General features: G+C 36.9%; 1 protein-coding gene and 1 pseudogene across 2 annotated transcripts in view; one reads left to right on the top strand and one right to left on the bottom strand.

Moving 5' to 3' along the window:
* The window catches only part of BEND6 (BEN domain containing 6), a 71,054-nt gene that overhangs the window by 21,809 nt on the left and 35,601 nt on the right, over positions 1-13,644 (top strand). For both annotated transcript variants that reach the window (XM_023222993.2, XM_023222994.1), the window contains exon 2: positions 7,014-7,233. In XM_023222993.2, coding sequence (XP_023078761.1) covers positions 7,114-7,233 — 120 coding nt within the window. In that variant the 5' untranslated portion in view covers positions 7,014-7,113. The remainder of the gene's footprint in view (positions 1-7,013; positions 7,234-13,644) is intronic.
* On the bottom strand, positions 886-1,367 carry LOC111549781 (annotated as a pseudogene).

The following is a 13,644-nucleotide window of genomic DNA, read 5'->3' as shown; positions in this document are numbered from 1 at the left end:
TTTTAATTAGAAAAATTATTTCTGCTCCTCTCATATATCTTATTGTTCAGGAAACAGTTTACACACATATCTCAAGTAATCTACCATCACATATTCTATTTAAAGACAAAGCAGGCTGGGCACAGTGGCTCACACCTATAATCCCAGCACTTTGGGAGGCCAAGGCAGGCAGATCACCTGAGGTCACAAGTTCAAGACCAGCCTGGCCAACTTGGTGAAATCCCGTCTTTACAAAAATGCAAAAATTACCCAGGCATGATGGCGGGCACCTGTAATCCCAGCTACTTGGGAGGCTGAGGTGAGAGACTCACTTGAACCCGGGAGATGGAGTTTGCAGTGAGCCAAGACTGAGCCATTGCATTCCAGCCTGGGCAACAAGAGCGAAACTCCGTCTCAAAAAATAATAATAAAATGAAATTAAAAAATAAAGGCAAAGCACCTTAGGTAAAGCTGATCAGCTGTCCAGAGTTCTAAGCCTATGGAACCTTGCTTCCTGATTTTATGTTAATTTCTGAAAATCAGAAATATCATCTCCAAAAAATGTTAAGGGGATTGTAAAAAATAATCACTTTATTCAATATTATAGTTGTAGATATGGAGTATATTTTCTTTTAGAAAATGGAAAACTAAGAAAATGCCTCTCAACATTGTTGGTATATCAATAGGTCAGCAGGAAAAAAAAAATACTGCGACAAACTTGTCTCTTTGATACCAAGAGGAAATTCTAGTCCAAACTTCAATATACTTCCTGCTTTTTCACAAGGTATTTCTTTTACTGCTGCTCTCCATTCTTTTCCACATTTCATATTGGAGGATTGATACAGCCTTTAAAACTTCATTGACAGGCACAAATCCAGTATCCACTGATTTCTTCTCAAAAGCACTCTAACCCATCAGATAGCCCAGCAATTTCCTTCTCATGAATACTCTAGCCATGAAAAAACAATAGGACACAGATGAATTTAATGAATAGAAGAAGAAATCTATTGAGTTTTGGGATATTTGGTGCATTCAATTGTTCCAGGATTATGAAACCTAAACCTCCCATTGTAAGCAGGAAGCTGGATGCAAGTCCTTCCATAATATATTGTCTATTTACTCTGTAGGCCAAGAAAGCTACTGGCCTCTAATGCCTGTGTTCATCAGTCATAGAGCTAACACTTGCAGGTTCAACAATAACATCATAAATTATTCCTCCAATGGTAAGGAAGTAAGACATCACCACCAGAGCATACACAGTCATGGCCAATACCATGTGCAGTCAGGGCGGCTTCTTCAGCTTCAGGTTAGGACATTCAGGGACATTCAAGCACTAAGAACAGGACACAATACAAAGTCTCCATGTTGGTGACAGCAGGGGCCATTCTTGGCCTCAAGACCCACACACTACCTGGAAACAATTTTTAAATTTATTTTTTATTATCAGTGCATGCCAATCATGCCAAATAAGAAAAAAAGATAAAATTAGCATTAGTGCTTTTAAGGCAGAGTGGAGCACAGATTATTTTGTTATAAAATTAGGTGGCAAAGGATTGTGGGGTTTGTTTGAGACAGAGTCTTGCTGTGTCACCAAGGCTGGAGTGTGATGTCTCAATCTTGACTCACTGCAACCTCTGCCTCCTGGGTTCACGCGATTCTCCTGCCTCAGCCTCCCGAGTAGCTGGGATTACAGGTGCACATCACCACACCCAGCTAATTTTTGTGTTTTTAGTACAGATGGGGTTTCACCATGTTAGCCAGGCTGGCCTTGAATTACTGGCCTTAAGTGATCTGCCTGCCTCAGCTTCCCAAAGTGCTGGGATTACAGGCATGCGCACTGCAACTGGCAGATTGTTTTTATTATACAATGACATTATAGTTGTGCTGAAAGAAAATCGTATATGTTAACATTAACCAACTAAGCACTCATCACAATATTTGCAACTCACAGGAAAATAGCAGTGAGAAAAATTAGAAAATTTAAGATGGAATATCTCATATTTCATCACAGCAGAATTTCTTTACAAAAATTAAAAAAAGAAAATTAGTGCAACCAAAATAAATTTCTTATGGCTCATTTGTTAACCAAGATGGAAAACCATTTACAGATAGTGAAATTATAATAATTGAATTATACTTGACTGCAGTAGTTTATAACTTTTAGCCTTTCAGCCAAGATAGTTGCTCAAGGGGTTGGGGACATTGAGAGCAGCACAATAATCAATTAAATAACAAGCAAGTGACTATCAGTTTTTATTGTTTCTTAATGAGTCAACAGGTTACTGCTAAGTTGTTTTTTATTTGAGAAATAAATGCTGAGTTTAGAGGGACTAACAAATTAGTCTCTATAAATAGACTTTGTGAAAAAAAACTGTGGGCAAAAATAGTTTCAAAGAAACTGAGAAAACACTAATTGAGTACAACCTGAGGTGGAATCTACTAAGGTGTGTTACAAATATATGTAGATCAGAAAAATAATTAGACAAATTTACAGAACTTATGAAAACGTAAAGTGTTTAAAGCCTGTGGTTCATTTTATTAGTCATTAGCAGGTGCTTTGCAGAAAATATTTGAACCATTATGTGTATTTTTTAAAAATAGCTTTATTGAAATAACATTCACAAACCAAGCAATTGACCCATTTAAAGTGTATGCTTCAGCCAGACACAATGGATCATGCCTGTAATCCCAGCATTTGGAAGGCCAAGGCAGGAAGGTCACTTGAAGCCAGGAGTTTGAAATCAACCTAGACAATATAGTGAGACCCCATCTCTACAAAAAATAAAAAAATCAGCTGGGCATAGTGGCACACACCTGTAGTCCCAGCAATTAGGGAAACTAAGATAGGAGGATTGCTTGAGCCCCGGAAGTCAAGGCTGAAGTGAGACAAGATTGCACCACTACAGTCCAGCCTGAGTGACAGAGCAAGACCCTATCTCAAAAGCAAAAAAAGGTGTACAATTCAGCCAAGTATGGTGGCTCATACCTGTAATCATAATGCTTTGGAGGGACAAAGCAGAAGGATCACCGGAGGCCAGGAGTTCAAGACCAGCCTGGGCAACATATTGAGACCCTGTCTCTACAAAAAAAAAAAAAAACTAAAAATTAGTCAGGTGTCATGGTGCATGCCTGTAGTACCAGCTACTCTGGAGGCTGAGGCAAGAAGATCCCTTGAGCCCAGGAGTTCAAGACTGCAGTGACTTAGGATCATGCCGCTGCACTTCAGCCTGGGTGAGAGAGCAAGACCCTGTCTGAAATAAAATGAAATAAAATATACAATTAAATGTGGAGGGTTTTTTTTGTATACCCACAGTATTTTGCAACCATTGCCACAATTCCATTTTTAAAACATTTTTCCCTCTAAAAGAAACCTTCTACCAATTTCCTCTCCCCAAAATACTCCTCACCCCTAAAAAATCATTTATCTAATTTCTGCCTCGATAAATTTGACTACCCTTCTTCTTCAAGATTGTTTTGGCCATTCTAAGTCTCTTACATTTCCATACAAATTTTAAGATCACCTCGGCAATTTCTGAAAATATCATGTATTATTGAACCAATGTCAACAGTGAACATTCATTCTTGTGGACTTGGCTATCATCAGTTCCATGAATTTTTTCATGGAACTTCAAATAGAAGTTGAATATTCTGACTTGCCATATTATTACCCAGCATTTTGATAGCTTAGCAGTGGCAAAGTTTTACTGCAAATATTTGCACTGGGGCCAAGACTAAATTTTTTGTGAATGAAACTGTTGTTCCATACATCTATGGAGCACTGAATGGCTTTTGAAATAAGCTTTTGCTGTGAACTTAATAATGTATCTTAACTGAATTGATTAAGAAATTATAAGACAAAATTATGTACAACACAAGCACTTATAGCAAAACTTAAACTGAAGTAAAGTCATTTTAACAACAACTAATTTATGATGCATAAGTCGAACTGCTTTGCTTTATATACTTCCCCTGTTGTCAAAAGTCAAAATATGATACCTCCATCCACACTCAGATTTGCAATAGATATATTTTCAAGTTCAAATTACAGTTCCAGCACTGCCTTTCAGATCTCAATGCAAATGCAAGATAAATTTCTATATTTCAAAATCCATTTTATTGTGCAATTTGAGGTGCTTCCACCTAACCTTTAATTGGGAATATATAGTTTTCAAGTATGACATGCTAAAAGGCAAATATCAAGAGAAGAATCTAATACAATTCTATGAAAGTCTTCTAAGAAATTAATATGCTCCACTAAAATTATAAGCTCATTTTGGGATGTATGGAGTTTCTTGGTGATGGTTATGCAATATGATAAACACACTAAAAATCATTGTACACTTTAAATGGATGTACACACTTTTAAATGGTTAAAATTGTGAATTTATATGTTGTGTAAATTTTATCTCAATTAAGAAAATTATAAATTCATGGATTAATACCAATATATGCCAGTACCTATCAATGTGAAAGACATTTTTAAAGAGGAAATATGTAAAATCTCATTACAGGTCAGATGAGCATTTGCAACTGATTTTGATGATAGGGAACACTAACTCTGAACCCCAATTAAGCAAGATGGTTTTTGTTAATTCCATTCTTTTCACTAGTAAACTTGGCTTACAAAAAGTTGTAGTCAGTTATTAGATTTTGAATTTTGTGAAAATTTGTCTTCTCTCATGCTGTGTAAATACCTGTATAATATCCTACATTTGGCCTATTGGCTTGCAGTGCCTAAAATATTTACTGTCTATCCCTTTGCAGAAAAAGTTTGTCAACCCTGTTCTCACAAATAGACTTATGTATTTACCAGGAGGACAGTTTGTATCTATGGAATGCTGTTAACAGTATATCCTTGTTTAGGGATTGCTTATTGCAAACATACCTAGAATCTGGATTTATAACTTCCTAGAGAATATCATGCAAGCTACACAGCTCTGAAATATAAAATGGAGATATATCACAACTTAAACATTCTCCACTGGGTGAGGTAACCCTTTAAATAAATTTAGAGGCCTCACCTATTGTTCTGGACCACAGAGTGCATGATGTGAGAAGGAAGGAGCTAGGAAGCCAGCAGGGCTTCCCTGGATCTCTTCCTACTTTGCCTATGCCTCTTGATTGCTTTTTATCTTGCTTTTGTGGGTTCTTTTGTGTTTTTCTTTTTTGGAGACAGAGACTCCCTCTGTCTTCTGGGCTGGCGTGCAGTGGCATGATCTCAGCTCACTAAAATCTCCAACTCCCAGGTTCAAGCAATTCTCATGCCTCAACCTCCAGAGTAGCTGGAACTACAAGTGTGAGCCAACAAGTCCTGCTAATTTTTTGTATTTTAGTAGAGATGGGGTTTCACCATGTTGCCTAGGTTGGTCTTGAATTTCTGAGCTCAAGCAATCTGCCCACCTGGGACTCCCAAAGTGCTAGGGTTACAGGTGTGAGCCACTGCACGTGGCTTGATTGCTTCTATCTTTGAAATTCTTAGTAAAGATTGATACTGGGCAAGCTGTCTGGTATTTGTGAGTCAGATTTGACAGTACAGTCCTGTGTTATCTCAAGCACTATTCATGTGTTTGAAAGGCTAAAGTAAGTTTTTTCTTGTTTTTTGTTTGTTTTTGTTTTTTGTTTTGTTTTGTTTTGTTTTGTTTTTGAGACGGAGTCTCGCTCTGTCACCCAGGCTGGAGTGCAGTGGCACGATCTCGGCTCACTGCAAGCTCTGTCTCCTGGGTTCACGCCATTCTCCTGCCTCAGCCTCCCAAGTAGCTGGGACTACAGGCGCCAGCCACCGTGCCCAGCTAATTTTTTGTATTTTTAGTAGAGATGAGGTTTCACCGTGTTAGCCAGGAAGGTCTCTATCTCCTGACCTCATGATCCACCCGCCTCAGCCTCCCAAAGTGCTGGGTTTACAGGCGTGAGCCACCACGTCCAGCCAGGCTAAAGTAACTTTTCAAAGAAGAGTCGCAACAAGCATTTTTGGCAAGACCATCCAAATATTTTATGCTTAGAGTAGTTCATAATGACTTTCACTTAAAATAGGCAAAGAATTATGTTTTCTAAAATAGTGACTTAGTGTAATTTGGTAAGGAGCATATGTTACTTTCTGTTCAACAGTAAACATATTTCTTGAAGATATCTAAGCTCAGTCCTTTCTATAAAGTTTTATTATTTATAATTAAATACTTTTTCATGAAAACAAGCCAATATATGCAAGTAGTAAGGATGCTAAGACCTAACATGCTGCATCATTTGTAAATAGCAAAAGTTAAATTTCATCATTTAACATCATTCACCACACCCAGCAACTTTTTTGTATTTTTTATAGCGATGGGGTTTTGTCATGTTTCCCAGGCTGGTCTTGAACTCCTGGGATCAAGCAGTCCTCCCACCTCGGCCTACCAAAGTGCTGGGATTACAGGTGTGAGCCGCCACACCCAACCTACTTTATCAGATTTGGATAAATGATTATTCCTTAAAATCTTTATGAAAGTACTATTACCCTTGAGATTTTTTTCCCCCATTTTTTATGGCACAATTCTTCAGTTTGCACCAAGGAAAATCTTGCATTTCAAGACTTAAGAACTTTTAGGGGGAAAAAAACCTTTTAAGAAATTCTTATTGATTTCCCTGGAATATTTTAGTCTTTGGTTCTTGTGATATCTATTATTAACGTCTTTTTCCTAAAGATATATAAGGTCAGTCCTCTGAGATACTGTTATTATAACTTTGTAATGTTTCTAGCTTTTTAGACTCCTCATAATATAACTTTGACAAGAAAAAAACTTATAAATACGAAAAAGTGTTATAATGTTTGATTTTGTAAATGACAACTTACTGCATATCACATCATGAAAATACGAAAATCTTTGTGATGATGATGAAATTGGAAGACTTTTGCATCAAATGAAAATGTGTATGAAATTCATCAGTGGAAGAAAGAATAGGAAACATTAATAAAAGTGGTTTATTTGAGTGGCTAGTACCATTATGAAACATACAGTTGTGAATATGTTATGTGTCATGTTTTTGTTTTTGTTTTTAAGGGAAAGCATTAACTTTTGAGCTACGTCCAGAATAGCATCATCTTCATGGGTATTCCCTACTCCTAGGATTTCAGAAAACCTTTGATAACTAATTGAGAAAATGCAGAAGATCTTGCAGACAGATGAAATTACCGATACACAAGCTGTTAGAAAAGGAAAGAGGAAAAGGACAGAGACAATGGACTCAGAAAATGCAAATAGTGACATGGATAAAGGACAGGTTGGTTTTTGTTACCTTGATTCAACTTTATTATCTAGCTAAATCATAATTTCATGATTTCTTTCATAATTTATTAGTGATTCTCCCTCTTATTTCATTCTTTTCATTTCTTTGTTCAATGGAGAAAATATAATCTTATGTTCTTTTTCTTTTTAAATATGTTTTGTAGAGAGAGGGTCTCCCAGTGTGCCCAGGCTGGTTTCAAATTCCTAGGCTTAAGTGATCCTCCCACCTCAGCCTCTCTAAGTGCTGGGATTACAGGTGTAAGCCCCTGCATCATCTTATGTTCTCGTTTTAATGTTGAACAGTTGAGTTAGAAATATACTCAACAATTTACCTGCTTCTGTTTTTCAAACTTTCCTTAATACTCTGAGAAATTAAAAGGTCAGCAAACAGTCAGAAAATATTTTTTCCTCCCCCCAAATACTGAAGAAGTTGGAATGCCTCATCTTTAAGACATACTGTTTGTTTTTCTTTTTAGACCCCAGTTTGTGGCCCGTCTTTACCACTGGTTTGGTCAGGGCACCTCTCCTATTTTTATTTATTGATTTGTTCCTTTTAAATATGAATTCCCCACTCCCATTCCCCACCTATACTTTGGACAACCAATCAATATATTTATTTCTGTATCTTTTTATATGTGTGTTTTTGTAATACATATATTTGTATATGTCTCTGTAATTTAGTGTTTTATTTCATATATTCTTATTTAAATAAATATTACATTCTTATGGTTTAAAATATTTTTTAAAAGTTAACAGTGAAAAGTCTCCTTCACATCCCTGTCTCCCACCTACCCTGTTCCTGCCGCCAGCCTCCCAATAAAAGTAATTACATTTATTGCTTTCTTGTTTGCTTTTCCAGTGTTTCTTCATTCAAATAAATCAAATGGATACATTCTTATCCCTGTCTTTGGCACAAAACTAACCATATATACTGTTTTATACTTTTCTTTTTTACTTAATATATTTTGAAGGTATTTCAATTATTATACAGAGAGCTTTGTATTTTTTACAGCTCCATGTTATTGCACTGTGTGTATTCACCATCCTTTATTTAACTGATTCCCTATGATAAATATCAGTTGTTTCCAATCCTTTTCTTATTATTTAACACAAACCACACAACCCTGTGCCACCTTATGTGTACATCATTTGGTAGTACAGTAGTATTAAAATATAGACCTTAATCTGTTTCTGATTTTCAATCAGCACTGTTTTTTTAAAAAATAAATTTTATCGTGTGTATTTCAGGTATACAACATCACATTATAGGAAACATATAGGTAGTAAGAAGGTTACTATAGTGAAGCAAATTAACATATCCATCACTCACAGTTACCCATTTTTAAAATTTTTTTGACAAGAGCAGATAAAATCTACACATGTAGCATGAATCCCAAACACAATACAATTTTATTACCTATGGTCCTTGTGTGGTACGTTAGATCTCTAAACTTGTTTGTTCTATGTATCTGCTACTTCGTATCCTCTGACTTACATCTCCTTATTTTCTCTCCTCTAAGCCCCATCTGCCCCGGTAATGACTGTTTTGTTCTCTATCTCTGTATACTTGAAAGCTTTTTTAAGATTCCATATATAAATGAGATCATGCAATAATTTTCTTTCTGTGTCTGGTTTACTTCACCTAACATAACATCCTCCAGGCTCATCTACATTGTGGCAAAGAGCAAGATCTTGTTCTTTTTTAGGGCTCAATGATATTCCATTTATAAATATATTAATTCTACAGTTTCTTTATCCATTCATTCGTTGATGGACACTTTGCTTGTTTCCACACAATTAGCACTGTTTTTAATACCGATCTATATTGCTATGCATGCATCTGATCCATTGCTTCTAGCTGCTGCATAGCACCATGTTTTATTTATCCTTTCCTCAGTGGTGAATACCTAGATTGCCTCCAGCATCTTACTACCACAAACAATGACAAAGTAAATATCCTTACACATGTCCTTTTAAGAAACTTTGTGAGGCTGGATGCAGTGGCTCATGCCTATAATCCCAGCACTTTGGAAGACTGAGGCAGGAGGATCACTTGAGCCCAGGAGTTTGTGACCAGCCTGGGCAACACAGGGAGACCCTGGCTCTACCAAAAAATGTTTTAAATTAATCAGGTTCAATTGCTCACACCTGTAGTCCCAGCTACTTAGGAGGCTGAGGTGGGAGGATCGCTTGAGTCTAAGAGTTTGAGGCTGCAGTGAGCTGTGTTCCCATCACTGCACTTCAGGCTGGATGACAGAGCCAGACCTTGTCTCAAAAAAAAGAAAAGAAAAGAAGAAAGAAAAAAAAAAAAAAAACTGTGTGACAGTTTATCTGGGATAAATACATAGGAGGGTGATTTATACCTTATAAGTTGTGTTTATTTCCAGTTCATTTGACTGGATATTATAAAATTACTTTTCGAGAATGTTCACATCAGTGTACGTGCCCAGCATCAGTGTTTAAGAGGTTCCTATATTTGTACTTCCCTACAACCATTAGTGTTAATATTCAAATTTCTTGTTTTTGCCAAATTGATGGCTGAAAATGATATCTCATTGTTTTAATCTGTTGATGCAGGTTTGGGGGAACTCAAGGATTGCTTGAGAGGTAAAAACAGTCACATGCTCTTGTAGGCCAGTATTGTGGCTTCTTTAGCAAAAACTTAATAGCTTTCTAAACCACTTATTTCTTTTTTGTTCCATTGAAATTCACTATAGCCAGAGATTTTATTTGATCATAGACTATAAGCCTGAAAACTGTTCTCTTCAATTATGGCATCTGTGTTCAACCTCTTTTCTCTCCAATTCATGACAGTTATCTAAACACCATACAAAACAAAAAGCTAGAAGGTAACACCCTGCATGTGAAGCTTACCACTGGGCTGGAGCCCATTATCTGGCAAGAACACTTAAAGAAAAGCTCTTGAGAAAGCCTTAAGGATACAGTTTTACCTCCTGCTATTTAGATATAAAAGTAATTGGCTTTTTCAAAACTTGAAGATTGAATATCACTGGACTCTCACTTAATTTAAATTGCATGCTGCACTCAGAGAGCCTTCCATGTCTGCTTGCGCACTGACCAGCACTGACAAGGAGTAGCTGATACATACCAGCATTCTTTTTCCAGGCTCAATAAGCTGGTGGTCTGCCTTCAAAGGTATTCCGGGTGACTGTTGTCCAAATACGCCCCAAGATCTAACAAGAATCAATGGCTATCCACCATGCCATGCCTGTGAGCTTTTTGCCTACCACCTGACCTCTCAGTAATTCAAATATATTTCAGGGTTTAGGTATTCCTACTTCTGGGTACTAAATTTGGGACTAGTTATGATATATGTTGCGAAGGCTGTAAAATGTACCCAAATAACATAATAGTGGCTTATACAGGATGAAGTTTGTTTCCCTCTTACCTAATAGTAAGAGTAGTTTAGGGGTGCTACCGCAGCTTCACATGATGAGGGTCCCTCTTACTTTGTTGATCTACCTTCATCAACACACAGCCTCTATCTCTGGGTCTACCCTCCCCTCACTCTCCCATCATGCCTTCCCCTCTGCCAACAGAAGAAGTAGAATACAGGCAGAAGAAGGCATGCTTGTTCTTTTAAGGTTATGAACAAGTCAGTGGTCCAAAACACTCCTGCTCATATCCTATTGGAGCGAACTTAGTCATAGTCACACTGAGCTATGTGGGAGTCAGGGAAATGAAGCCTTTAGCTGACAACTATGAGCCCAGCTAAAACCTTTATTGTACTGTAGAAAAATGGTAGAACAGACACCTGGAGATAGCTAGCAGTCTCTGCACTGTCCATTTTTCTATTAGGTTTTTGTTTTCTGTTCGTTTTCTTGGTTTATTCTGATAGATTTCCTGTTCTGTCAATTCTTATTGATTTGCACAAATACCTTATCTATTGTAGAAATTAGTCTCATGGTTTGAGATATTACAAATATATTCTCCCAATCTAATATGTGTCTGTTAACTTTATTTCCTTCAATTGATGCTTACAAATGGGTTACTTCTGCCTGATGTCCTTTCCCTCTTGTAGCAACTTGCTAAAACTTGCTAACAAAAACATAGATTCTAATTACTACTAATAGAATTGTGGTCTCAATAGGTCATCTTCAGTTTTTAAAATTTTCTTATTTCTATTTAATCAATACATAATTTTTTCTTTAGGATTTATACATTTAATATGAGTATATTAGCTATTTGCCTACTTATGATATTAGTAATTTTCATCATTATAAGGTATATTACACATGTATATATATACAAACACATATATAACAATGACATATACAAACTTATACATATATTGGTACATTTATAAAATAAAGGTTGGGACCAGGTATGGTTCCTGGCACCTATAATCCCACCTACTTGGGAGGCTGAGGCGGGAGGACTGCTTGAGCCCAGGAGTTTGAGGCTGCAGTGAGCTAAAATTGTGTCACTGCACTCCAGCCCAAGCAAAAGAGTAAGACCTGTTTCCAGAAAATAATAATAAACAAACAAACAAATAAATAAATAAAATAAAGGTTGAATGTAAATGCTATAAATCATATAAAAATGTAATTGTATTTTCTATAGCCAATCTCATCTGGCTTTCAATTCTCCATTCTTGATTGATAAGACAATAAAAAGCTTAAACTTGTTTATTCATTTTCTAGTGTAAAACAGTCTTTTTGAGCTAATATTATTTAAGTCACTTCAGGATTTAAGCCTCAATGAACTCTAAATTCTTCCCCTCCTCCACTTTTTACTTCTTTTCTTGGGAAGTGAACCAAGTTTTTCGAAGTCTTACACTCAGCCTCTGGGAAAAAATACCTGATCTTTTTCAGGGTGTCCCTTGGTGTCACTGTTGATTCATCTCCTTTCCCCCTAAAGCACAGGGCCAGGAAAAGCAAAGACATTTAAATCAGATGTCATGCTAATCAAGTTCTTATTCCTCAGGCTCCTCCTCCATGCACCAGAATGTCTTTTCTTTTCCTGGGCAGTAGAGGCTTTCTTTATGTTATACCTTTACCTCTTCTACTCTCAGGTTAATTTTTTAAAATTTTATACAATAAACTTCTAGGTTTGTATCCTTATAAATTCCACTCTGTATTCCAATTTTCCAAATGTGGATATATATACATGTATATATATGTGTGTGTGTGTGTGTGTATATACATATGTGTGTGTGTATATATATATATAAAGGCCAGTTTGGTAGTTTGAAAAAATCCTTTTATCTCAACACATCTTGAATGTTACAACTTAAAAGCATACGTTTTCAAATAATTGTCTTGCTATTGACCTTTAAAACTATTTTTTAAACTAAAAGGTAAATGTGAATGCTTTTTTTCCATTTTTTGTTTGTTTGTTTGTTTGTTTGTTTGTTTCTGAGACAGAGTCTTGTTCTGTTGCCCAGACTGGAGTGCAGTGGTACGATCTCAGCTCATTGCAACCTCCGCCTCCTGGGTTCAAGAGATTCTCCTGCCTCAGCCTCCTGGGTAGCTGGGACTACAGGCGCATGCCATCATGCCCAGCTAAATTTTTGTATTTTTTGTTGAGACAGGGTTTCACCGTGTTAGCCAGGATGGTCTCGATTTCCTGACCTCATGATCCACCAGCCTCAGTCTCCCAAAGTGGTGAGATTATAGGCGTGAGCCACCACACCCGGCCGTGAATACTTTTTTCCCACTGAATCCGCTCTCCGCCCAATACACCCCAAAACTGACCTTATAGGATAGCCTCAATCAGAAGGTTGTGAATGGGAAATATGAAGGGAAGTGGAGAAAGGAGACGAATTTCAAAGAAGGGAACTTATGTTGTATACTAACATGATAAAAATGATTATTGAATGTTTACTATTTGCAATGCAATATGACAGATGTTCTCTATATATTGCCTCATGTCAACTTTTATTTTTTACTTTAAAAATACAATGAGCTCCAATAAAGCTACCGCCCATCCCAAGACCTAAAACATTACTGTACCTTATAACTTCCTATAGACTCCTAACCTACCCCAGTCCCTGCCTGCCTCATTCTGGAAGTAATCATATTCAATTTTGTTTAATTTACTTGTGTTTTAATAGTTTTATGGGCTGGGCATGGTGGCTCATGCCTATAATCCCAGCACTTTGGGAGGCCAAGGTGGGCAGATCACTTAAGGTCAGGAGTTTGAAACCAGCCTGGGCAATATGGCAGAACCTTGTCTCTACTAAGTGTACAAAAAAAATTAGCTTGGCATGGTGGCAGGTGCCTGAAATCCCAGCTATTGAGGAGGCTGAGACAGGAGAATCACTTGAACCCAGGAGGTGGAGGTTGCAGTGCGCCATGATCGCGCCTCTGCGCTCCATCCTGGGAGACAGAGTGAGATTCCATTTCAAAAAGTAAATAAATAAATAATAACAATCATAGTTTTA

This window comes from Piliocolobus tephrosceles, chromosome 5 (genome assembly GCF_002776525.5).
Source record: "Piliocolobus tephrosceles isolate RC106 chromosome 5, ASM277652v3, whole genome shotgun sequence".
In the NCBI taxonomy this organism is placed as follows: Eukaryota; Metazoa; Chordata; class Mammalia; order Primates; family Cercopithecidae; genus Piliocolobus; species Piliocolobus tephrosceles.
This window is presented reverse-complemented; position numbering and strand designations above follow the sequence as displayed.